The sequence below is a fragment of the Montipora foliosa genome, chromosome 4, assembly GCF_036669935.1.
Source record: "Montipora foliosa isolate CH-2021 chromosome 4, ASM3666993v2, whole genome shotgun sequence".
Classification (NCBI taxonomy): Eukaryota; Metazoa; Cnidaria; class Anthozoa; order Scleractinia; family Acroporidae; genus Montipora; species Montipora foliosa.
Window position 1 is genome coordinate 28,009,515 of NC_090872.1, and position 27,500 is coordinate 28,037,014.

Consider the following 27,500-nt stretch of genomic DNA (forward strand, 5'->3'; position numbering starts at 1 on the left):
TTGCTAAAACATCTATTGAAGTAGGCGGCACCTGACATCAAGAGAGTGTTTTCACATGGCGTTCGCCACGGTGGCCATGTTGTAGGAGTGATATATTCTTCTGGGAATTGAACTCTATCTTCCTAAAAAAAAAGAAAAACAGAGTTTTGAAATTCGATTCTGATGCATCAAAACATTCATTTCTTATTGACTACTCTCTTTAGGAGCTTTTTAGGGCCAATGAATTAATAGAAGAAAACAACAATTACAACTGTTAAGAATCCCAACTGGCCGTAGACAAACCAGTTGGATCAAACTCAGTGAATGGTCAGAACGGGTCTTGAATTGAAATCGAAGTCTCCGGATCTGAAGGCAAGCGTCCTAACTGCAGGGCCGCACCGCATGCACCGTTTTCTACTGTTAACACCAACATGTCTCGTTGTGTTGTAACTAAACGGCAATTTCCTTTTTAACAAAAAAAAAAAAAAAAAAAAAAAAACACTTTTCACAGGATGACACTTCAATACCAATTTGAATACCAGGTACGTTTTACTTCACAAGCCTTAGATTCAAGCAAGAATATAGCGATATGGTGAATATTAGTCGTGAGAATGGCCCACAAGATACAGTATGTGAAGTCGGTAAAAATCTAAATCGAAGAAAATGGGATTGATTGAACGGGAATAACGGGACCACTAAATTTTCTATGCAATTTGATGACACAAGGATCACATATTCCAAGCGCATTGATTGTCATCTACCCCACTGACTGTCATAATTATTGTTCATTTTTTCTTCTTTTCACATTGAAAACTGGCAGATGACAACGAGTGCAATAACAATCCTTGCAATCAATGGTGCGCAAATACTAATGGGGGATATGTGTGTCACTGTCACAAAGGATATAGACTTCAAGGATCGACCACCTGCGTTGGTAAGTCTATGCATCTTTTTCATTCATTCATTTATTCATTCTCTGACTCACACACGCATGTTTGTTTATTCGCCTGCTCTTTTTTTTTTCGTTCTTTTGCGTACTCTCATATTTTTGCGTTCGTTCGCTCTTATCTTCCTTGTTGTGTTCGCTCATTTGTTTGCACGTACAGTCTCCACAGACCTGACAGAAATTCTATTATATAGTTCCAGGAGTTACACGGTACGATTTTTGGCGCATGTGACAAGCTTACGACAGGCCTATGACTTATGATTGCCACAGTTTTAAAACATGGTTTAAAATGCTACGACACTTTTTCTGACGTACACGAAAATCGTATAGGAGTTGCAGGCCTGTCGTAAATCGGTCTAATGCAGCCATTCTTTATTGTGTTGTTGAACAATGCAATTTATGAAATTTTCAGTCTCGGATATTGCATTTCTAGCTTTCTGATTGGCTCACTCAATCTCGGTTATCAGCCATAGTGACCTTATATGAAAACAGATTGCGTCGGTCGTTTTGTAAAAACGGAGATAACATCCTGTCGTTCTGTAAGTAAAACAGTTCAGAATACTAAAACAATTATTCCATTCGCGCTTATGTTATTATAGCCAAATCGGCGCTACGCACCTCGTCGGCTATTTACCACCCATTTCCAATGCGCATTCAGTGATTAATTGTTAAGTATTGAGCGTGCGCAAAAGAAGTGTTGGATGCAAGAAATCATTTTCGTCACAAGAGGCTCGCATGTTATGTCTGCGCATGACCCGAGGCTCTGGGAAACATGCGCCGTGAGGTTCTCATAGCCACACCCCGTGCTAACATGAATGCACCAATAAGAGAAGCTTTCCACTGTTCTTCATAAAAACCAACGAGAAGACACTTTCGATCAAGAAGATTATGTAAGATTATGAAATAATCTGAGAATATTGTGAAAATCTCACATTTAATCTCGCTTCCCTCTTTCCTTTCTTCCTTCCTATATTTCTTTCTTTCTTTCTTTCTTTCTTTCTTTCTTTCATTCACAAGACATCGACGAATGCTCAAATTCAAACGGAGGCTGTTCTCACACATGCCACAACTCAGTTGGTTCTTTTTCCTGCACTTGTCCAAGTGGTATGGATTTGGAATCTGGGAGAAGCTGCAAAGGTGATTTCAGAGAGTTTTACTTTAAAGTTTATAAACTATATTGTGGTATTTCACACCCACAAAAAAAAGCTCGTAAAGCAACGTAATATATTTTATCAATATAACAGTGGTCAGTCCAGCACATTATTGACTTGTCGTTTTTTGGTTAATAATTTTCTTTCAGTTACCCTGGTATTTATAAGTAAACTAGACGTAGTTTTCGGTTTTGAATTGTTTTCTCCAAGACAATATACGAGGTATAGGAAGAAACTCTTAGAGAAAGTTTCAACACCTGGCAAAAAGGCCTTACTTCAGGCTGGCCTCGTGAGATGAAAAGCCACACACAAGCCAACCAAATGCTGGCGGAAGTTGAACACAACACCGTGAACTTTGGGTGCTTATCCGGGAGGCTTGAAAGTCTAACGATTTGTGCCTAACAATTTAGAAGCCAAAACTTTCCCTGCAACTTTTCCGGGTTGGCGCATAAACTTGCAAAAAAAGGAGCTCGCCAATATTTTCCCAGTACCGACCTCACGCTAGTCATAACATCTATATACAAGGTTTTTAAAATATATATATACTTTTTTTCTTCAGACCGAGATGAATGTGCATATTCTAATGGAGGCTGTGAGCATTCATGTGTCAACACATATCAATCCTTCTACTGCCTTTGTAGGCAAGGATACTCTCTTAAAGCGGACCAAAAGACTTGTGACCGTAAGTCTAACATCATAGGGCAAAATTATTTCGTTCAAAATGAGAAAAAAAATCAAGGGTGTGAAGGCTTCTTTCTCTTTGGTAAGGATGGTTGGCTCTGATTAAGGGTTATCTTGACTGGGAAGCCAGACCCTATAACTTGATTCATAATGCAAAAACATGTGTTTAAAATTTGAGGCTTGGAAACGTTTGCAACTTCGAGTGAAAAAAGAGGATACACTAACTTTGAAAAAATCTTTCAGAAATCTCAAAATGTTTTGAAGGTTATGCTTGCAATTGGCATTCTTTTTTCTCAAATTTACTAAAATTTCTGCGACGAAAAAGCCTCAAATGACCTTTTCGCGAACAAGGTCTGAGAGATTAAGGGGGATGGCTCTTACCTACCAAACCGTTGCCCTGGAATCCTTCAAATAGCCATTTCTCTAATTCCTTCAACTCTACAGTTATCCTTTCTTGTCAAGTGTTTTCTATTTAACATTTCTTTGTCTTGTTCAAATCACAACCACATTTGGTAAATCACGTGACCAAAACAGTAAATGCCTAAAAACTTAGCGAGTTAAATATGTTTTCCACAAATTTTTAACACAAAAGTGTGAGAACATTCTAGCACAAAATCTGTAGCATGGATTTTAAAAGAAATCATTTCTCAAAATAATTATGCCGTCATAAGGCCCTCCATTGATATACTTTTCAAAATATCAGTTCCACTTTTTATCGAAATAGAAATTCCATGCTACAGTTTACGAAAAATGATGGAACAGTTCCCATCCGGTGAAAAAAGTGCCTCTTCCTTTCGTTTCCTGAGAGCTTTTACCTGTTTTACACTGAAACGCACGGCAAAGGACTGGGACTAGTTGCGCATGCACGTTCTGATTGAAGTGATGTCACATATCTATTGAAAACGTTACTTCATAGAACCATCCATGGAACCTTTTTGCAGGGCTCTTTGACTAAAAAGCTTTCTTAGCAACCATTGTCTTTATGTAGTTAAGTGCCACCCCCCTTAAAAGAAGTTGATAGTAAACAGCTTCGTTCCCAGGGTTTCTTTGGAGACCCTGAGAAAGAGGTTGGATAGTAAAGAGCTTGCGTGCACTTGCCGTTGAAAGTAAAAAAAACAAGCTTGCATGCAGCTTACGTTTTCGAGTATGGGAAGTAACAATTTGCCGGAAGCTACCGACTGACTATTTACAAAGAGAATGGGAGTTGAATTTGAGGAACTCCAAAGACAAATCTAGTTGGTTTTCAGATAATGACTTGTATCAAAAGCACCGGCTTGCAATTCAGAACACCAAACCATTGGGCCAAGAACCGTATGGGTAATCATTCATTAAAGAGAGGTGACATTTCGTCTGTATGAAACGGCAAACTTAAAAAGGCTGTCTGCTAACTGCAATTATTTTGAAAAGTTTCTTTATATATTTTTCTAAGAGGCAAAAAACGAGCTAAAGTCAAATATGTTTCCTTGATCTTTGGTCAAATGAAAAAGTGTGCCTGGCGTTTGCCGTTCGCTGTAAACGCAGTGCTAAATCTCTCTGATATTTTGTCTCATCGACTTCGGACAAGGCATACAATTGATTATTATATAGACAGTAGCGTTTTACTGAAAAATACACCGCTCGGAAAATTCATACGAAACTATATCCGGGACCCGAGTGGTGTATTTTCCATATCTCACTTGTAGGGATATTGATGACGTCTTTTCCCGCCTTTGCATGGTTGTTTGTGTAAACAGTCAGTGAAAAAATGGCGAGCGTTAGATTCCTGAGGTTCTCTGAATCCTTCTCTGAGAAACAGGAAAATGCTAACGCGTACAATAAAACTTCATACAACTTTAAATTATTCAAGGAGTTCCTTGCAAGTGAAGAAGAAATGCGAAAATTGAAGAAATTCCTGCCGGGGAGCTTCAAGAATTTGCGATAAAGTTTGTGCTCCTGTCTATATAATAAAAAGAAAATTACCCATTAGCTCGAAGATATGAATTTTATGTTCGAGTGGCAAGAACAATATCTCACTCGATATTTTTCTATATATTTTGACTGGATTCAACTTTTTTGTTCGCACTGTAATTTTCCCCTCAGTTTTAAAGAACTAAACTTGCATCATATTTTAGAGTAATGGCTCATTTTTTTCTAGTTCTCTGGGCCTCCCGCTTTTACCAAATCAATTCCTTGTGCTTGCCTATTAATTACAGCTTTATCCTGCCCTGCGTTAAGCTCTCCAGCAAACGGTAACGTGGCATTAAGTTCTGGACTCGTGATGGGGAGCACTGCATCATACACCTGTCAAAGCGGCTACAAAGCCACGTATACTACCAGTAGATATTGCCAAGCAGATGGCCAATGGTCAGGAGGGGAACCAAGCTGTATTCGTAAGTGTTTTCTACCAATTGAAAATAGGGAATAAGTCAATGTGGCTGCTGGGGATGTTCGACGCGAGAGGCCACGATCCTTTTATCTGGCCATCACCGAGAATAACGACGTCTGGCAAGACGTCTTCTAATTAATTATTATGGACTTGTCGTTCTTCTGCGCAGTCTCAGAATTTTAAACACTAGCGGTCTCCAATGATAACAGACGTGGACCTAAGCTGCGGCTGCGTGGTTTTCGAAACTGGCTTTAGAGGCCTCCATATTCGGTGCTGATCTTGAGAATAACGGTCTCTTTGGACGAAGACGGTTACTGTTAGCCCCAGATTTAAATGAAACTTTAATATCTGATTTATCTGATTGCTAACCAAAATGCAATTGGTACAGAATACACTTTTTTTATGTTTCGATGTAAAAAGAGGGTTTAGTGTCTTCGCGGAATGATAACTGCCACGTAAAAATAAAGAGAGCACCAGCCAACAGATCATGGCTGCCATAAAAAGACAGGCGCAACTATGCTTCTCGTTTTCATTGACGTAAAACCCCTACCGGAAAGATGGAATCGAATGAAACTATTAAAACAGATCTCAGCTCAGAGATATGCGCAGAAATGTGCGGAATTAGATGCAACCCGATGCTGATAAGGGTAAAAAGCATTCTTAACTTTCTTTCGCACATCCATATTACTTGTGCATATAAAAATGCGGAAATAAGTGTCATTAAAAACATGATTTCCTCTTTATTCCTCAGGTAAACATGAACTCTAAAGACAACCCTAGTCTAGAAGTAAAACCAAACCCCAACGCTCTGTCGTTGAAAATTTAACAAATCAAAAGTGCTTAAGCGTTGTCTGTACTCTTATCGGCAACGATGTTCGTCATCACAGTGGTCAAAATGTTGTGGACTCACAAGGCGCAGCCGAGTGAGTCCACAACAACTTTTGAGGCTTTTTACAAATATTATTGATTATTTGTCTTCGAAAAATTCGTGGTTACCCCCAATTCCAATAACACTTGTTAAGATCAGCTTTTCCTGCATATTCAGTAAACTGCGAAAAAATACCTTTGAAATAGTGGGAACCGTCCTTGAGCAATTGTCTCGTACAGTAGAGACCTCAAAAGTTTTTCAGGTGTCTACTTTAAGAGCGGACAATTGCTTAAATTGTCCAGATGAGTAACACTTCGTGACTTTTATCAAGACTCGGCATGCCACTTATTAGGTGCAGTTTTGGATGAGTAAGCTAGTTGATCATTGCTCTGTAATCAACCTGCCTTCCGTAGGTGTTTTCTGTGAGGAGATTGGTCAAGTGGAGCACGCCACGAGAGTTCTCACGGGTGCTGATAGCGGCCGAAGCGTTCTCGGTACCACAGCGACTTTCACATGTGATGCGAACTACGAAATGACTGGCGACGGTGATGCCACAAGGACATGCCAGCAAGATGGAACATGGAGCGGAACACAGCCACGATGTGTTGGTATGTATCATGAGCTAATAACGTGTTTTTATCGGTTTTGTTAAAGTTTAGTTTAAGATTTGTAGTTGTCTACTCTTTGGTCTTTTGGGGTCAGTGTAAAAACCTTGAAGACCTTTCGTCTCCTCAGTGTTTCCACACTAAGATTCCATTGAGTAACATTAAGACCGCTTGTACACACGCACAAAAGTAACTGCGCAGCACTCCAAAATAGCGGCACCGTACCAATATTTGGAGTGCCGAGCTCACCTCTGGAGTTGTGCTTGTCACCCCTATGTTTTATGAAATGGGTGCCTAACAGTATGCCTTCTCTTTGTTCTGTTTAGACACGCAAAAATTTAACATGCCGTGCCCGAAAAACATAGGTACGGTACCGAGATTCCGGAGTACCGAGTCAGATTTTTGTGCTAGTGTAAAGCGGGCTTTAATCACGATCAGGTTGCGTCAGTGAGTTTTCTTCTCCATGATTAAGCATTTTCATCAATAATGGGAGGGGTAGATGACTTTTTTGTCAAATAATTTTCCACAAAGCCATCGAATGTAACACGAAATGATCTTCATTAAAGAAAAAAGTATATGTATGTCTCTCAAGAATGCAAATATTCATGGACGTAAAACTTCCCTGGGATTTATCTTCGACTGCACAATCATATCGAACATGTTACTTACTTTTAATCTTCGAAAAAGAAGGCCGAATCTCTCATATCGTCCTTTTCCAGCTCTCACGACGAGCTTAGGCCGACAAAAAGATATATGCAAATGAGCTTACGGTGATTTAAAATCACCCTCAGCTAATCAGTACGTGTAACAAAACGTCATTCAGGGAACGTTTTCCAGAGACTTTGCCTCGCGTAGCTCGTGTGGCGTGCAGCGATTCTGGCGAGGTTTACATGTTCGATCTGCTATCTCTAGTTTGGTCTTTTTGACCATTCCCATTCCTCTTCCGACAACAGGCAAATTGTTCATGACTATGATACTAACCACCCATACGTCTACAACTGCGCATGCGTTCATTTGCAACTCCCAAATAGCTCCTATTCTCAAATAATGTACGTTAAAATGTTTGATTTTTGATATAAAAAGAACCTCAAGAGTTCCATTTATGGAAACAAAGATTGTCATCCTCACAATTTATTTTCAGCTGCCTTCTGTAGTCCTGTTCCTGTACCTACGAACGGAGAGGTCCAAGGTTTCCGTTACGAGTTAGGTGCCACTCTCCGTATCACCTGCAAATATGGCTTCAATCTAGTACCGTCCAGCTCATCCTTTAGAACGTGTGTCTCAAATGGTGCAGGTGGAGGACAGTGGACCGAAGTAGATCCTACCTGCGAATGTAAGTTTTCAATTTCCTCGTGCTAGTCATGTCGACGCATGCGCGAGACTCACGTAATTCAAAAGCGATCTTACATTTGCCGAGTTGTCAGCACTGATCACCCCAATTTTAATAACCTAAGACAATCTGGGTTGCACACTGTCAAAAAACAATTCCTCGGGATTAACAGTTAGCACCCTTAGTCTGAGCATACTTCATATAGATGGACTGGTTATGAAACTCTGGAAACTACAAAAGCGGGAACAGTGCCATCGCGCTTCATGTTAACTTAACCGTGGCCATGCACAATCTTTTGTCCTCAGTTCACAACTGAGTTTTGAATAAATAAATCGAAACTTTTGATTGGCTGTTTTCATGCACTATTAGTGGTGGACTGTAATGACCCTGGAAGTCCCTATGGCGGTTTCCGCGACATTTCCAGTGGTACCACTTTCCAATCCATTGTGACGTACACGTGCAAACCAAACCATCATCTCGAGGGAGAGGGAAGTCAGACATGTCAAGGCAATGGACAATGGAGTGGAACCAAACCGGTTTGTCTAGGTATGTGTTCAATATTTATTTCAGTTCGAAGCAACTATACTCTCCTTGAGTTTTGAATATTCCAATCATCTAGCTCAAATTACATGTAAAACTACCGATATACCTTTTCTTGCGCTAATTCAATCGCTGTTTCAATGACAATCAAATAAAGCTGGTTACTAATTAATAAATACTACGCAATTCGTTTGAAACCGAGCTGCAATTAACCTTATTTTGTACAACTGTGTTTTGTGATATCTCGCTGTCTACGTTATGCGTGATGGTCGATCACGCATGGCGAGACTGATCCAAACAGACTAATCACTTACCAATCGCAGCAAGAACAATGGTTGGATTGATTCACAGCGCACGAGGATTCGAAAGCGACAAAGAAACGATTGTTTTTTTTTTCTTTCTATCTTATTGTTTGAAATGGAATAGCGAGCTATTTGAGCCAATCACCGAACGTAGCTATCACGCTTTCCTTAATTGCTCACTAACCACATCCCCACCCTACTTGGTACTACTTGGCAGTTGGTAAGAACATTCTTATATTTATCTTCGTCAAATATAAAATTGAGAAAACAATGCGGATATGGACGGACTCCACGTGCAACTTACAAAGGGAACTTTATCTTATAGATTTTAGTATTTAATATTACAATGTTACGTATGTATTATGAGTTCTAAGTAATAGAAGTATTGTAACACTATTCCGGAACTATTGTAACTGCATATACTTCAGGTGGCTCAAACCATTCTCAACACTTGAAAGAAACTATCTTATTAGAAGGATTGACATTACAACAGTTTATCACTTAACAGCAATGTTATGGTACCATATCAAACACCAATTATTGCTGAAAAAGATTCAGTCATTGTAGTGACGTAAAAAGTTACCTTGGCAACAGGAAACTCCCGTAAAAACACCCCATATTTTGGCTTTAGCTGCTCATTTCTCAAAAACGAATTCGGCGCCCCTCAATTTTTATTTGTGAAATGTAATCAGTATCCCAGAATGAAACTTTCTGCAAATGTTAAAAAATTTCTATGGAGCGGATTCAGAGCTACGTTAAATAATTGAAAACTTAAGGTAGCTCTGAATCCGCTCCACAATTTTTTTTTTAAACTTTGCAGAGAGTTTTATCTTGGCCTGCTCGGAAATGAGCAACTAAAGCCAAAATATAGGGTGTTTTTTCAAGGCTTTCCTGTTGCCATGGTAACTTGTTACGTGACTGAAATGACTGCATTTTGTTCAGCAACAACTGATGTTTCACTATAACAGGTGATAAAGTGTTGTACTTTCAATCCTTCTAATGACAAGTTCTCTTGAAAGTGTTGAAACTGGCTTGAGCTACCTTAATTCTGGCACCTATCTATCTATCTATCTATCTATCTATCTATCTATCTATCTATCTATCTATCGATCTATCTATCTAAAAATAATATTTGTAGGGGCTCTTTGATCTCACATTCAAATTATATCCAAAGAAAATACTTCTTATTTGTAAATACTCTTAAAATAATGAGCTCTTATCATTTGACGATCAAGAAGAATAGATCCAAGAACGTAATCAGAGTTATTTGTTCTGCACAGAGCGTTCTTGTGGCAATCCAGGTGTCCCTACAAATGGCAATAAGAATTCAAGCTCCTACCAATATGGCAACTCTATCAAATTCGAGTGCAACGTTGGTTACACATTACAAGGATCTGATATTCGAACGTGTCAGGACAATGGATTGTGGACTGGAACTCAGCCGACATGTCACAGTAAGGTTTTGCGGAACAATTAGCCAGTCTCAAAAATACAATGATACTCTCTGTTTGTCCCTCCAAAATTTTGCATAAGCATGGTTTTCAGGTCTCTTGGGACCATTGTATGTCCACAAGAGGAAATAAAAGCAACGCGTATGCACAATTTTGGAGGGACAAACAAAGAGTATTATGGTAGTTTTGATACTGGCTAATATGCAACTGAAGCAATCAGGTACACGCCTAATTTTGATATCCAAAACGAAGTATCCCTTTACAGTGCGACGCGCCATACCGTGGCCACCCAACAAACATTTTTACAAGTTAGCTACTGATCAAGATACGCGAATTTGATTGACAGACACACCTCCATAGAAAGTTTCAACGCGCAAGAACCAAATGGAGGCTTGTCTGTCAATCAAATCCGCTCACACTGATTGGCTAACTTGAAAAAAATGTTTGTTGGGTGGCCACGGTAAGGCGCGTCGCAGTGTAAGTCTAAGCATTTGCCACTTATTTTCCAGCAGTGAAGTCCATGTTAGGGTCAGCGTTATTTTTAGGTGCACTTGAGGTAAATATAGTTGTTTCTCTTCACTTGAGGATCAGCGTTTAGAAGACACTTTGTGACCTTAAAATTCGAAAATCACCGACAAGTACCCAATCAAAACGCTGGCACTATTTCAAAACAACAACACAAGCGAGCAATATCTTTTTGATGAACATGGGTCTTTTATTGCCTGTATTACTTAAAGCGAGTGATGTTGAACTTGGGGAGAAGACCGAGGGAACACTTCGTAATGCTTATTGAAGTCAACGTGCAACTAATTGCGCACATTTCTGGACACACAATAATTGTTTAAAATAAACTTTACTTGGTAGTTTGAAGCAACACTCGGTTATTGAAATTTTTCCCTGAAACAAACCCTCATTTGTTTCTTATTTACGCTAAGATAACGAGACCGATAGGTCATTAGTTCTTAGACACTAAAATTGGTTCAAGTGGCAATTGGTCTGCTTTACTTCTGGGACTGAAATTCGTTAACCCTGGTAAATCAAGTATCCCCCGGCCACTCGCATTTCAGAAAGACAGCTTGTGCTCGTCGGTAGCAATCTCCTACAGCTAATTTGAGTGGTTGAGAAGTTAAACGATTTTTTTACATACTCAAGCTTGTTCAAAAGATGGCCGAACAGCGAGATCAAATAATAAACGCTCCCACGGTTCTCAGCGGTAAATTACGCAAAAGACGGGCAACGAGTAAATGACAAACAAAACTCAAAACAAGGGTATGAAAATATTAAAACTCCTCTCTTTATTTCCACGTATACAATTTTCAGTTGTCAGCTGTGGTGATCCAGGTATACCTGCCAATGGCGTCAGATACGGGGACATCTTTACTTACCAGAGTTCTGTCCTCCTGGAGTGTGATCCGGGCTACAAACTTGTTGGAGATCTAACCAGGACGTGTCAAGCGGATGGCTCGTGGACCGGCTCTCAACCAACCTGTCAAAGTAAGTAGCGACAAAATTGGTCACAACAGTGCGCTGTTTATCTCTGAAAGGAAAATAAAAGGTTTTACTAAGAGACTATTCTCTTTTCACAATTGACATTACGGCGGCCATATTGGTGTCCACGTGACCACACTTATTCAGTGACAGGTAACAACAGCCGTGTTACGTCATCGTCGCCATGTCTGGAGCAAAAGCAAAGCTAATTTTTACCTAAGTATTGGTGGACGAAAGCAATAGATCTCTCCCTTACGCCTTTTGTTCGTCCACCCGCAGTTGTACATCACACTATTGTTGTTTCTGCCTCTAGAGATTGGTTTCAAACCACCTGTTAGAGGAGGGGTTAGGGGAGATATTTTGTTGAAGGCACCAACATCGCGACGTTGTAAAATGCCAGTCAATAGGGAGCTTAAGGTGGCTGAAACCAGCTTTAAAGCTTCCAAGGGACGCTCTTATTAGAAAGATCGGCACCACAACGTTGTACCATGTATTAGCAATATTGTGGTACCAAATGAAACACAAATTATTCCTGAACAAGATACAGTCTTTATTTTGTCTTTAGTTGCTTATATCTCAAAAACGAACTCGGTGAACCCCATTTTTTTTTATTTCTGAAAAGTAATCAGAAGGGTAAGGTGAAACTTTCTTCAAAGTTTAAAAAAATTCTGTTGAGCTGGTTCAGAGCCACCTTAATTCTGTGATTTTGTAAGGTGGCTCTAATGTGCTGGACAGAATTTGCCGAAACTTTCATCGTGGCCTTCTAATTATTTTTCAGCAATAAAAAAGAAAAAAGGGGGGTCAGCAAATTCGTTTTTTTAGATATGAGCAATGATCACATCTTGTTTGGAAATAATCGGTGTTGTATATGGTACCATAACCTTGCTGTTTCGTGATACAGTGTTGTAGCATCATTTGATCTAAAGAGGGGGTCTTCTAAGTGTTAAAACCCTTTCGAGCCCTTTTAAGCAACGGCGACGGGCTACAAGTACGTTACAAATTTGCATATTTAGTGGGCAAAAAAATAGCCTTTGCACGCCTTGGACGTGCGTTTTTCACTTTTGTCCATTTCTTTGCTGTCGTCAGCAAAACAACGACGTGAAATAACCAAATTTGAGGCTTTATGAAGAACGTCAGCACTTAGGATAAATTGTCATTTTCTCCCCTAAATTTAAGCGCCGTTCCGACGAGTGTCATTTTTTGAAGAACTACCACACCCTTGTGATTTTAACATGGCGTTCTCGTTGCGGTCGCCGTTGTCGTTGCTTAAGCTCCCTAATGATTCGCCGAAACAAAGATTAAGACGATCCTTGAGCCCGTCTCCCAAATTGTCTCGAAATTTCTCGTGTGTCACAATTCCCTCAGTAGAGAGATTTAGCATCGCGTTTCCGTGAAGCAGGAAACGTGAAACGGTAGGCTGTTGCTTTTCTTTCTCTTTTTAGAAGGTGCGCGGCATTTTCATTTAACAGGCAAAATAGGAGCTAAAATCAAACCAGTTTCTTTGATCTTTGGCAAAACGCAAACTTCAGCTTCACGTTTGCCGTCTGCCGTGAACGTGAAGCTAACTCTATCCAATATTGTAAGACGGGAAAAAGGTTTCAAGTCATCAATTTTCTCAGTCATTTTGCTTTTAGTTATCTTGAAAACATACTGAAAAGACCAGTGTTTTGAGACAAAGCGATGACAGTTTCACGAATGACTTTTCGGGCCCGAAAAGTCATTGCTTCAAGAAACGTGCCCCTGGCGTCAGTGTTTCAGTAATTATCCGTAAAGTTCTTATCCACGTCAATTTCCTGATTATATATAGCACTTAATTCTGAGAACATTAAAAACGAAACCTTCATTTTTACAGTTACAAACTGTGGAACGTTCCTAAATGGTCCAAATGGAGTAGTGACGTCACCAAGCTACCCTGCCAATTACGGCGACAACGAATACTGCACGTGGCAGATACAAGTTCCGGTTAACAAGAAAGTTAGACTGGACTTTTCTGCATTCAAAACACAGAGTGGTCACGATTTCGTGCTTATTTACGATACAAGTCATTTCCAAACGCCCAGTATAGCATTTGATGGGACAACCTACACACCACCGCCATTCACTTCATCCGGAAATGTGGTGCGTGTGAGATTTGTTAGCGATGGAGCCAAAAACTTTAAAGGGTTCTCTTTCAGCTATAAGCAAGTTGGTGAGTGATAATGAAGTCAAATGTGTCTTTCAGTCTGGTCACTACTGGTTACTTTTGAGTGCTACGATGATCAAAAAATCACTTCCTTATTTTCTTTAGATTCAGTGTTTTTGCTTAAGACCCGACTGGCAAAATTTTGAGCTTTGACTTTTATCCAAAGGCTGTTTACTTTAAGTGTGAGTTTGGATTTCACGGTCCACCATTACTCCCTTTTGACCCATTGGACCTTAGAGGGTAGGATATAGGGATGAGTGACACCAGTTACTTTCAGGGTGTAATTGCAGCTTATTATACATGCAAAACACGAGTTTAAAAGTGTAAAAGCCCGAACTTCCCGTACTACATATTAATTCAGCTGCGCACATACGCATTGCATTATTAAACTAGTGAGTCTTTGACGTCATTTTCTCCTCGATCCAGCTCTCTCACGACTTTAAAGTTACTTAAGTAGCAAAATTCCAGTTAAAAGGAACAGGTGTCTCTTAAATCTTGAGTCACTTAGTGTTCAGTTAAAATAGTTTTAAAATCCTACTTAAAAGAAAACTGATTGATTTTTTTGGTCATAATAGTACTATAAGGAATGAATAATTAAAGATGTCTCAAATCAATAGACCAATTTCGATATATTAACATTCAGTCCTATACAAAAAGCATCATCTCCAGTCTCTGGGAAATAAATATAAAGATTTGAGTGAGTTTATAACCCAGAGCCTCGAGATGATGCCTTTTGTTTAGGACTGAATTTTAATCTGTCGAAAATGGACTATTTCAACACTGTACTCTGTAAAAGTATTTGACTGCCTAACACTGCATCACTAAAAGGCCATAATACTAAGATATATTGAATGTGGAAACTCTCCTAAATTAGTTTCAATTTATGGCTAGAATCAAATTAGATTTCTGTTGTCATGGTGACGTCTTTAGACACAGTGATGAGCCTGCATCTTGTTAATCTGATACCGTTACACTGTCGCTTCTTGAAACAGTATTGTACTGGAGTCAATCCTTCTAAAAGGATCGGTCTCTAAAAATTGATTAAACTTGTTTGAGCCATCTTAAAGGGCGTTCGTTTTATAAAGCAGTCAGTGTTCTCATTTTGAAGGAAACCTTTGTTTTCAGGCTATTTTGTTCATAAATGTTCTAGTTAAATATTGATAAAATGAGCAAATAGCATTTTCCAAATGGCATTTACCCAAATGGATTGAAACGCACCAATCAGAGTTTTACAGTCTTCACAGCCAATGAAGTCAAGGCTTAATTAAAGTGCCACTATGACGAAAATCGCATCTTTTCTATCGCAGCCATTTTAAGACATAAATAAGTAGCCTGCATGAGACGAAAAATGCTCTTTACTATTTTCAAATCCCTTTTTGTTGCAGAGATATTCAAGTTTTTAAAATATGCAAATTAGCTAAGAGATGACGTCATACTCTCAACCAAATTTTGATCAAATATGATGAAAAAGGATATCTCAGCCAATTTGCATCAGAAATGTTTGATTCTTTGCAATAAGATGCTACTAAATGTGCTCCACAATTTGAGCTTAACCGTTTCATTACCATGGCAATATACTGGGTTCCAGACCTCTCCAATATTAAAGGCATTTCTGGCCACCTTTGGCGTTCTATTTTCATATTTGCAAATGGTGCCTCATATACATGATCCAACAAGCATATAAATATGTTACCTTGAGTTTGTGGCCTTGTTTAACGTTTTTTGAGCTGAAAATCACTTACATATTAAAATCAAGTGGTAGGGACTGGAAAAGAGTGAGTTGCCATGGGAACACAATGTTTTATAGCCGTAGGTGTGTTTTCTGTAGAACTATTAGCCTACCAAGTTTCAATAGTCTGCGCTGCAAATTGGCGAAGATAGCTGTATTTATATACTTGATGTAATATTGGGTTGAGTGTATGACATCACCAGTCATCTCATTTGCATATTTTACACATTTTTCGAACTTAAATATCTCTGGAGCTAATGCAGGTATTTGCAAACGGTAAACGGCATTTTCATTCTTTCATACATTTCTTTGTGATACGCCTAAAAAATCAAGAGGTAAAAATTTGATCATAGTGGCACTTTAACTGACGGTAGATCAATAACACCACGACTACGTTTACCAATCACATCAACGGGCAGAGTGTTTATACCATCTGCTGATGTTAATCTCTTGAAACCATGCACAATCTCGGACGGCGTTAATTAACCCTGATGGTGACAATAAGTCGAAAAAAATCGCTTTTATAATGACTTTCTTTCATAATTTCTAGCCTTGTGTATATATAATTAATGTGGCTTCCCTATTGTACTTTGCGTAGGCATCGTTTCGCTGGCAACGTGAGCAGTATCATGAGAGTTTTATGGTTTAAACCAACATGATTCCGTAGGGTCAATCTAGATTTTATCAGTTTACCATAGTAGATAATTCAGTCTTTTTGTTACCATAGTAAACACCCCAATGCTGCCACAGTCACTGACTCAGATTGCGTTGATTGTTTTTAGACCAATCTTGTGGAGGCGTCTTTGAAGATGGATCGGGCTCGTTCTCCTCTCCCGGATACCCGAATGGTTATCCGGATAACACCGACTGTGTATGGCTACTGTATCGAAACAACGAGGCCACCGAGTTTATATTGACAGATTACTCAACTGAAAGTGGTCATGATTACCTGGTCATTAAGTCGGGAAGGTCAGTGTTTTGTCTACGTTTATTTCAAATCTCTGCCCAACACGAGAATTTTTTTTTCAACTTTCTGCCAATGCAATGCTTCATTATATAGTCAACAGAATATCGCCTTTCTGACTGGTTATTTTTAACTAACGTTTAAAAACGTACCTTTTTAAAATGTCTTTTTAACTTGTTAATAACCTTTTAAATGTTTAGTCTTCATAGATAGATATTTTTACCTTTATTTTATACTGTGAATGTTATCGTAAAGCGCCAAACTTGTGCAACTAATGAGAATGGCGCTATATTATTATTATAATTATAATTATAATTATTATTATTATTATTATTATTATTATTATTATTATTATTATTATTAATGACGAATGCACCAAGAATGCAATAGAAGTTATAGAGTGCAATACGGAAGGTGCTATGGAAACACAGCGATTTAGTAATTTTCTGGAGTATACAACAACTGAAAAATCGTTTGAATTTGCTCGTTCATTTCGTAATTTATGGTCACTAGTGATGTTTTGAAAGTTCACTCAAAATTACAATGGCCTGCAGCTCATGCCATTTTAAGAACTTTTAAAACATCCCTCGTCCCCATAAATCACAAGTAAACCCCATCTGCCCATAAATCACAAACGCACTCACGTTCATACGATTTCCCGAACTTATTAAACATCCGTTTAACTTACTGTTCATCAACGTTTACAATTAGGTTACCCACGATTAGCGGAGCTATTCAAGATGGATAACAATACACAAGTAGAGCCTTATCATTCAATGTTCATACATAAGATTTTGCACGTCTAACCTCTCATTCAGTGTGAGGCTAATCGGGCAAAGACAATGCAAAGACAAAGCCTTTATTCCCCACGGACTCCAAAATGGCCGCCGAGTGATAAAGGTGAATAGTACAAAGAAAGCTCAAGAATACAAAATAGAAAGTATAAATACAAAACAAGGAAACCTTGGTGAACATTGTACTGTAGTAGCAAAATGTATACTTCAACTAATACGATGTTTGCTCCCAAAACTTTGCCAAAACTCCTTTTAAAAAAAGGATGGCTGGTTACCAGCGAACATGGCGGCCACAATTTTTTTAGCTGCGGCGTTCCTTCTACTTGCCGCTTCAAAAACCGCTCATTTGCTAAGTAACCATCACAGATATCATGGCAAGTTCTTGGAATGTGGATGGAGTATCATTTTCGCCCATAAGAATCCTATGAGATAGGGACCTGAATCACTACTACGCACTATCAGAGAGAAGTCGAAGTCCGCCATCTTGGATGGCAGGCCACTTAGTTTAAAGCTGGTTCTCTCCCTTCTTCTATCGAGTTCTTCAAACTCTGGCCCGCAATTCAAGCATCCTTGTGGTTGTTGTGCGACGCCCGTCAATCAAATTAACGGGGGATACAGTATGATTCGGGCGATACATGTTATCATGCTCGTTGCTTGTCAATGTGTACAACAGTCTCCGAAGGCCTGGCCAACTCGTCATCTGTATGGATATGCGCAAACTGTGAACTTCCAAACTTCTCAACCTCTCTTTTCGATTCGGCATGATAATTTCGAGCTCTCAAGTAGCTCTTCTAGTCTATCGAGCGACATATACATCTCGGCTCAAACGGTTTAGATTCTCCCTGGTATACTTCCTCTCAAAAATCAAGATCCTTGGAGTTCTCCCGTCTTAGGAAGGACACTATAACTGTTTTAAATGTGAACTGCTAGAGCCTACCGGTTAAGCGAGAGTCCTTCTTACGACTAGTTAATGAATATAATCCAGATATTATTATTGGAACCGAGTTGTGGCTAAGTAGTAACCAGGGCAACAGCGCATACTTCCCTACCAACAACTACCAGATAGAAAGAAGGGATAGACACAGTGATCCTCATGGAGGTGTGTTCATAGCTGTTAAGACTGATCTGACTCTGTCAAGAGAGCCTAGTCTTGAAACGGACTGCAAACTGATGTGGTGCAAATTGCACACTTTAGGATGCAAGATCCTACTCATAGGTGCCTTTTACAGACCAAAAGTAGATGATGCGATCAGCCTTAATGAATTAGAGAAATCGCAGCAGAAAATTAACCCTACGCATAATGTTATCATTGACGGCGACTTCAGCTTTCCAGGATGGGACTGGTTGTCCCTATCCGAACTTGCATCACCAGTTCGGTGATTTGCTTGATGACTGTGGCCTAACCCAACTTGTTGAAGTCCCCACCAGAGAATGAAACACGCTGGACCTTATGATCATTGACAATTCTACGATAGTGTGTCAAGTTAGATTGGTCCCTGGCATCTCAGACCATGACTGCCCTTTGGTAGATCTCGACATCCGACCTATACGGCACACTCAAAAGCAGCGAAAGATCCCACTGTATAGGAAGGCAAGATGGAAGGAATTGGAGATTGACCTAATAAGCATCTCTAGGGACATTGATTTGAATGAGGACATTTTGACCGTAGGTCAGTTATGGTGCGTATTTAAAACGGCTGTCCATGATGGCATTAAAAAGCACATACCCCATAAAACTTGCAAACTAAAGAGCGGTCTGTCCTGGATCACACAATCAATCAGGAGGCTAATTAATTAAGGACGGTGCCTACTAATTCAAAGAGATTTTTGCCCCGGTTTATTATTATGCAGGAAATGTAGATCTTAACAAGTGTTATTGAAGTCCGAAAAGAAAATTGGGGGTAACCACGCATTATTCAAAGATAGTTCATGAATAATATTTTTAAAATACTTTAATATACAAAGCTATGTATGGCGTTCTTTCTCAAATTGAAGCTTAATTACCTCTCAAAAAATGCATGGTTACCCCCAATTTTCTTTTTGGATACCAAGAGTACTTACTAAGATTTACTTTCTCCGGACATTTTTAAACCGCTCAAAAATATTCCTGTATTAGTGAGCATCATCGATAGGAAACCCGAGTATCCCAAGATGCGCACAACGTATGCGCAATAACAATAGTAGGCACCGTCCTTAAGTAGGGGGACAGGGCACATATCAAACGGAAGAAGGCCAGACTTTGGTCCTCTGAAGAAGCAGTGCATACTCTTCACAAGAAAATTAAGCACCTAAAGACTCGGATCCAAAGGGAGTTAAGACCGGTTTATTCGGGATACGTTGAGACCATTATTACCTCTCCGGCGGACGAAAAGGACAAAGATTTTCGTGGCTTACCCCCTTTGCCATTGAAGACGTTATCATAACAAGGGAGGGTGTTAAAAAGTTGCTGCATGGCCTAAAAGTCCACAAAGCTCCAGGTCCTGATGGAAATATCCTCTAGCGTTCTAAAGGAACTGCAACAACCTATCGCAAATGCATTGTCTATTATATTTGTCAAGTCTTATGAGAGCGGTGAAAACCCGGAGGACTGGAAAGAAGCAAAAGCTGTCCCCTGTTTATAATTAAAAAGGGCTCGAGGAGTGACCCTAGCAACTATCGGCCAATATCGTTGACCAGTATTTGCTGTAAACTGTTAGAGCATATAATCACTAGTTCAATTATGCCAGTGACCACGGCATCCTTTATCTTTTGCAAAACGGCTTCAGAATTGGGAGATCGTGTGAGGCTCCATTATTAGCTTTATTAAATGACCTTGTTAACTCCATGCACGACGGTCATCAAATATATGCTTTTTTTAATAGCTTTTAGTAAGGCATTTGATAAGGTTATCCATGGGCTCCTTATTAGAAAGCCGAACCATCACGGTGTCTGCGGTTGTACCAATAAATGAAATGAAGTCTTCCTGACTGGAAGATCCCAAGGGGTTGTCCTGGAAGGAGAATTTTCTGACAGTACGCAAGTTCTCTCCGGCGTTCCACAAGGTTTGGTAGTCGGGCCGTAATTATTTCTTTTCTACATCAACGACCTACCAGAATTCTTAGTCTCCAATGTTAGGCTGTTCGCGGACGACACTATTGTATACCTGCCTATTCATGCTGATAGCGATTGTCAAATCCTCCAACGTGATCTTGATAACCTAGCTGTTTGGGAAAAAATAATGGAGAATGGAATTCCACCCGGACAAATTCAAGGCTCTTCGTATAGGGCGTAAGCGCAATTTTGTGCATCGTGATTATATTCTACATGGAAAAACCCTGGCCTCAATTGGGTCAGCTAGACTCAACTTAAGAATTAGCTCGCCTGTCCTTAAGACCTTGGCATACAATACACTCGTCCGTCCCGTAATGGATGATGCCGCCATTGTGTGGGACCCTTACACAAAGACAAACATCGACAAGCTGGGAATGGTTCAGCGTAGGGCTGCTCGCTTCGCCCTGAATAGATCATCGCCAGAAATTTCCAATCGACATGCACAGTGAGAGGCGACACTTAAACCGATGCAATTTTTACTGCAGAGACATGAAATGAATGAGAAAAGATTGAAAATTGAAAAAAACTTTCTAGAAGCATTAGAGTTCGCCTACTTTGCATCAATCATGATTTTATTAGTATTTTTGTTAAACTAAATGATAATAATTTTCTACGTACCTTGCAAGTTTTAGCCGTTTCCGTTTTAAAGTAAATAGATTTTTAAATTGACTCTAAAGGATTTGCATGGCCGTTTCGGTTTTAAGGTAAATAGATTTTTAAATTGACTCTAAAGGATTTGTGTGGCCGTTTCGGTTTTAAGGTAAATAGATTTTTAAATTGACTCTAAAGGATTTGTATGGCCGTTTCGGTTTTAAGGTAAATAGATTTTTAAATTGACTCTAAAAGATTTGTATGGCCGTCGGCGATAAAATGCCGATGCAAAGCCCACTTAAAGTGTTCCAGTTCGCGTCCAAGTTCGTCGGGTACAACCATTTTGGATCGGTTCTGCGAGTTAAGGATGCTTACTTTTAGGTCCAGCTACATTTTGCACTTCTCGATTGAAATCTCTTTCGGTTTTTAGCTTTAAAAACACCAAAAATTTCAGTATGGACTCCACGGCGAAAATTTCCTGATATTCGCTTTTCAATATCTTCGTGAAAAATCGTTCCAATTTCATCCAAAACCTCTCGTTCGAGAGCTAATTTCTTGCGTTTTGAACATTTCAGAATAATTGACAGTATTTTCGTTCAGTGGTTCCTTCTTGACTGTAAATTCGGTCATGTTTGTGCCTTGTGACAATGAGCCCGTACTCGGCCGGATCTGACAGCGGCTTAGACCATTAAAGAAACATGGTCATTATAATTATCAAATTTGGTTCGAAATTTCTGGCGATGTATCATAATACATCTAGTGTCAGTGATATGTTATAGCGACTTGGGTGGGCGTCACTTCAGGAGAGAAGGATGCCGCTGCGGCTGTGTATGTTTTACAAGATTCAGAAGGATATGGTGGACCTGGGCACACAATAGTCTTTGCTCACAACGGCTAGATGTTCCAGACATCTTACCTGTAGGAGCTATAAAGTCCCCTTTTCTCGTACTTCATACATCGAATGTCTTTCTTCCCGAGAGCGACTCGAGATTGGAATAAACTACCACATTCTGCTGTGCTGGCCCCATGTCTAGAAACCTTCAAGAACCTGATGTGGGACTATGTTCTTGATAGACGCTGACTAAATAATGTTTTCTAAATCATAAACTCTCACATGCACAGTCACTGTCTGATTTTAAGGTTGCGCATTTATTTGCATATTCATACCTGCACTTATTATTTCTTATTTTGCACGCTCACGAGAATCTTCTTATGACGAGGTGGGCCGCAGGGTAAGAAGAGAAGAAGAATTTAATTACTTACAGTTCTGAATTTGACTAAATGCCGATAATGACCTCCTTCAGGCTGAGGACCGTCATTCAGGGGAGTTCCAACTTTCAGAGCACATTTTGTGTTTGCTTTTATAAACCGGCAACTGCATCAATAAAATATTGGTACTGACTAAAATCCTGTATTTGAGCGATTAAATTGCTGCGATTTGTAAACGGATGTAATAAAGTGGTAATGGGCCATTTTCGACCATTATAAGTCCTAAGAGAAAATAAAAGCAATGCTTATGCAGAACTTTGGAGGAAGAAACAAAGAGTATTATGGTATTTTTGATATTTGCTAATACCATAATACTCTTTGCCCCTCCAAATTTTGCATGAGCATGGTTTCCAGTTTTTCTTGGGACCGTTATAAGTCCCAAGAGAAAATAAACGCAGGCTCATGCAAAAGTTGGAGGGACAAAGAGTATTATGGTATTTTCGAAAGTGGCCTATTGCACTCCACTCAGTTTGATTACCATCATTCATTTTCGCGATTGTACTGGAAGACAAGTAAAATGGCTAATATGCTTCATTCTGACCATTTAGATACTAGCATTATGGCTGGACAATTGTCGCAGAGCATGCGAACTAGTAATCGGAAGGGGTCGTGGGTTCGGCTCCTTCAAAGGAGCACTTGGATTTTTTCCGAGTACCTCCGACTCAACATCAAAACGTTAATCTCTTCATTTCATTTATTTTATAGGTTTGGCGAAAGGACCATTAGTAATGGCTGGTCCGGGCACCTCATTCCCTCTTTCTCGTTTACGTCTGAGTCGTATCTTTGGCTCCGTTTCGTAACAAATAGCGGAAATTCGGATGGGCGACAACATAAGGGATGGAGCGGAAAGTACCAGAAATACTGGCCTTATGTTACTGGTTAAGAAAAACGAGAGTCATGTATGATAGGATGATATTGTTGCAACATTAGCTATTTTGTCGAACATGCATGTAACTGAAACAAACATATGCAATAAATGGGCTTGTAATCATTGCTGTCCTATTAGACAAATTCATTCCTTCAAGGTTATGAGGGTCCCCAAATAGGGTTCTTCAATCCCGCCATCCCAACCACAATTTTTCCTTCATCCCGAAATCCCGAACGTTTTCATCGGCCAATCCCCGATACCGATCATGACGTCAATTACAATTGCAGTTGATTTAGAATACATCTTGTTGGTCTTTTCCACCAATCTTCATGATCCAATTGTCCTTAATTGTAGCATTCGCAATCACAGTTTTGAAACCGAAATGATGCGGTTCATTGAACAAGCAAACAACACCACCCCAGAATTATTTTACCGCCGAAATTTCAAATACAGAAACGACATTTCTGGATACAAACATTAACAAAGGTTCAAGAGCAACCCAGTCCTTGATGTGCTTACGCACTTCAAACCTATTCAAACTCTTCTCCTCGTCCCACCCACCAGGAGTCAAAAAAGACTTCATCAAAGGCGAGGCTCAGAGACTTCTCAGAACCAACTCTTCTAAAAAAATGTTTGAAGAGCTCATCCAAGCACAGGTAACCCAGGCTCACTGTGTGTGCTACATAGGTAAATATTGAGAACATATGAGGCGAAGTTTAGGTCTGGAAATTTGCAAGAAAATGGAAATAAAAATCGATGAAACTTACCATGTGGTGAGCTGTTGTTGTCTTTAATACGTACACGAAGTTTCGGGAAAAATGGTCCCCGTTCACCTCCCTTCATAGTATAGTGACAAGGTAGGAGACGGAAGCCAGCGTAGGGACTCCGATCGACCCAAAACAAGCACGATTTTTTTCGCGAAAATCGAATCCAGTCGCTAAATGAACACGCCAGGCTCGTGGAACAAGAATTTCTCTAAACCATGAATCCACTGTAGCATCTCCAGGTAGCAACACGAAGCCACCAGACTCCGTAAAACTTGTAAGTTAACCTGCTAAAATGGCGGCCAGAAAGCGTTGTCCTCGCAAAGTGTCCAATTCAAAATGGCACTGAACTCGGGACGCCTGGTGACGAGGGGAATATATGTCCCCCTAGAGGGAAGGGAGTCCCAGATTGCTCAGTGAGTTTTGTTTTTAGCAATTTGGGACTCCCCTCCCTCAAGAACTTATTATACCTGTCACCAGGCGTCCAGAGTTCAATGCCATTTTGGATTGGACACTTCGCGAGGACAACGCTTTCTGGCCGCCAATTTAGCAGGTTAGCTTACAAGTTTTACGGAGTCTGGTGGCTTCGCGTTGCTACCTGGAGATGCTTCAGTGGATTCATGGTTTAGAGAAATTCATGTTCCACGAGCCTGGCGTGTTCATTTAGCGACTGGATTCGATTTTCACGAAAGAAATCGTGCTTCTTTTGGGTCGATCGGAGTCCCTACGCTGGCTTGCGTCTCCTACCTTGTCCCTATACTATGAAGGAAGGTGAGAGAGGACCATTTCTCCCGAAACTTCGTGTACGTATTAAAGACAACAACAGCTCACCACATGGTAAGTTTCATCGATTTTTATTTCCATTTTCTTGCAAATTTCCAGAGCTAAACTTCGGCTCATATGTTCTCTATATTTACGTATGTGGCACATACAGTGAGCCTGGGTTACCTGTGATCCAAGATATTAAATCACGCCAACTGATCCAAGATATTAAATCACGCCAACGTGAAAGAGGTTATCCCGAGATTCTTGTTCAAAGGACACTCTCGGAAAGGCAACTTAAAAACAGGAAACTTGTACTGGCGCTCCTCCAAAAACCACAGGAGAGCAAACGAAGCTTGCCTTTCGTTCTAAAAGATCACCCAGCAGTGACGAACTTAAAACAAATCCTCATGAAAGACTGGCGAAAATGGATAATGATGAGAAATGCGCGGAGTGGACGTAAAATCGGACCAAACGCATGATTTGTTAGGGTCTCAGTCTGGTGTGGTGGACTGAATCTTGGTCGGCGTAAATGAAAAGGGAGCCTCGAAGGTATCCCAGGAATCCGAAGTGTAGACATAAGTTAAAGTTATTTGGTTATCATATTATATTCTCTGATACATGTTGGTTGCAGAGCTGCTTGCGGCCTTCGAGAAGGTGTTACCGAGCAAACCCGCGCCGGCAACAAGTGACAGTAATTATTCGCGCTTTATTCTCTGTTTCATTTGAAAGGAATCGATAGAGATTTTTTATTAGACAGTAATGGCGTGTCTATTCTATTGAAAACAACAGCAGGTTCATGTGCAGTAGAAACCAGCTGATCGAAAGGCACGTGCAGAGCACTTGTGCTGCTCATTAAATGATCATGTCTTGTACATTAATTTTTTTTTTCCAATTCAGATCATATGACGATACTCTGGAGATTTGGTGCTTTGTTTTGTTCTATAAACAGAGTGCATATTCAGGCTTGCATGCACTATTTTTAATGAACAAGACAAAGGATCAAATTTCCTGAGCATGAACACATGATTTGCGTTGGTAAAACAAAATGAACAAGTAAATAAGGTATATTTTTGATGGCAAGATATGTTGATAAATGCAAGAGGAATTCAGTTTTAAAATAAACATAACATCGCTGACAATAATAATAATAATAACAATAATAATAATAATGATAATAATGATAATAATAATAACAACAACAACATGAAATTGACAAAAAAAAGCCGACCTTAAATACCTCACTGAAGCTCTCATCTATGCGACACAAGAACAATGTTTGAGAACGAATTATGTGGGGACAAGAGTGTGAAATCTCTGCTGTGTAGAAATTGTGTCACGAGAGGTGAAAGTGTTACCCATGTCATTAGCGAGTGCAGCAAACTTGCGCAAAAAGACTATAAGAAGAGACATGATAATGTCACCAGAATTATTCATTGGGAATTGCGTGGTGTGAATGGGTTGGACAGAGCAGACAAATGGTACAAGCACCAGCCCCAGAGTGCGTTGGAGACGGATAGGATCAAAGTGTTGTGGGATTTCAACATACAGTAATAGTGCGACCATATTATTGTTGTGGAGAAGGAGGATAGAGTTTGTAAAGTAATCGATACTATCGACGTTGCCGTACCAGCTGACTGCAGAGTTAACTCAAAGGAAAGTGGTAAAACTGAAAAATATCAAGACCTCAAGCGCGAAATAACAACGATGTGGGCTTTGCGAAAAGTGGAGGTGATACTAGTTGTTGTAGTAGCTTTGTGAGCAATCCTTAAAGGACTGAATGAGTCGCTTCAGAATATCGGTATAATAATGGTAAGATCAGGGCATGTGCAATAGACCGCATTACTAGGAAATGCAAGGATACTACCAAGAGTTCTTGAAATTTGAGAGATGGCCAGAACCTTGTGACCCGCTGCAGGGAATTATTTGTCCAGTTGACCAGCAAAACTGAGTTTAATTGTACATAATTACAACAGTAACAATAATAATGATAATGATAATAATAATAATTATTATAATTATAATAATTATTATTGTTATCAGCAGATTATTGTGTAAAACGTTAATATGCATATTTACATACCCAATAGGGGGCCGAACATCGCTTATCGAGTTTATAAGAACTCACAGTATTTACATAACTAATTAATTATAAATTGAAAAAGAAATTCTGATATTATCCAAAAACTAACATATCATGAGCAATTGCATACGGAAAGTCAAAATCGTTTAGGTCATGATTTTGAAAAATGGTGCAATGTGGAGACTGTTTGAGAGAATAGACCTTTGCGTCTTAAGGAGCACATCTTTGCTTCTTGCTCCAACCAGCTGCCTTACAGTGTCCTGAAGTTCTTTCGAATATCCTCCTAATACATCCAAAATGATGTAATGCTGATGTATCTTGAATCCCTTGAATTGTGCTTTCAATTTCAACCTCGTTAGGGCGTACTTTTGTGTCTTTTCTTGCGCTTTTGATTCTCTATTCTCCATCCATCCTTCCCGAAAATGAAGAGCGGTGAACGTGCAAATTATTAAATTATTTTTATGGTCAATTGACACATGTCAAAACAAGGTATCCGCTAACCAGTATCACGAGACCACATCGCGGGCTCAGGTTGGACCTCATCGAGGTCGGTTTTTGGAAGTTTTCTGCTGGCCAGGTAGTTGTTTTGATTGGATCGCCGGCTCAAACCAAGTCAAACACGCGCGAGAGCCCTCTTTCTGTGGCTCGACGCGGCTACACGGCCATACTACGTCAACAAAAGCTATTGACAGTCGACG

The 27,500-nt window shown here is 39.7% G+C and overlaps 1 protein-coding gene across 1 annotated transcript in view; it reads left to right on the top strand.

Annotated features, from left to right (window-relative positions):
• LOC138000486 (sushi, von Willebrand factor type A, EGF and pentraxin domain-containing protein 1-like) overlaps positions 1–23,321 on the top strand; it is an 87,736-nt gene extending 64,415 nt beyond the window's left edge. The window contains exons 23-34 of the mRNA XM_068846941.1: positions 800–913; positions 1,943–2,062; positions 2,636–2,758; positions 4,950–5,126; positions 6,404–6,598; positions 7,737–7,928; positions 8,295–8,471; positions 10,048–10,221; positions 11,539–11,712; positions 13,559–13,894; positions 16,400–16,586; positions 23,031–23,321. Coding sequence (XP_068703042.1) covers positions 800–913; positions 1,943–2,062; positions 2,636–2,758; positions 4,950–5,126; positions 6,404–6,598; positions 7,737–7,928; positions 8,295–8,471; positions 10,048–10,221; positions 11,539–11,712; positions 13,559–13,894; positions 16,400–16,586; positions 23,031–23,208 — 2,147 coding nt within the window. The 3' untranslated portion in view covers positions 23,209–23,321. The remainder of the gene's footprint in view (positions 1–799; positions 914–1,942; positions 2,063–2,635; positions 2,759–4,949; positions 5,127–6,403; positions 6,599–7,736; positions 7,929–8,294; positions 8,472–10,047; positions 10,222–11,538; positions 11,713–13,558; positions 13,895–16,399; positions 16,587–23,030) is intronic.
• The last annotated feature ends 4,179 nt before the right edge of the window (positions 23,322–27,500 follow it).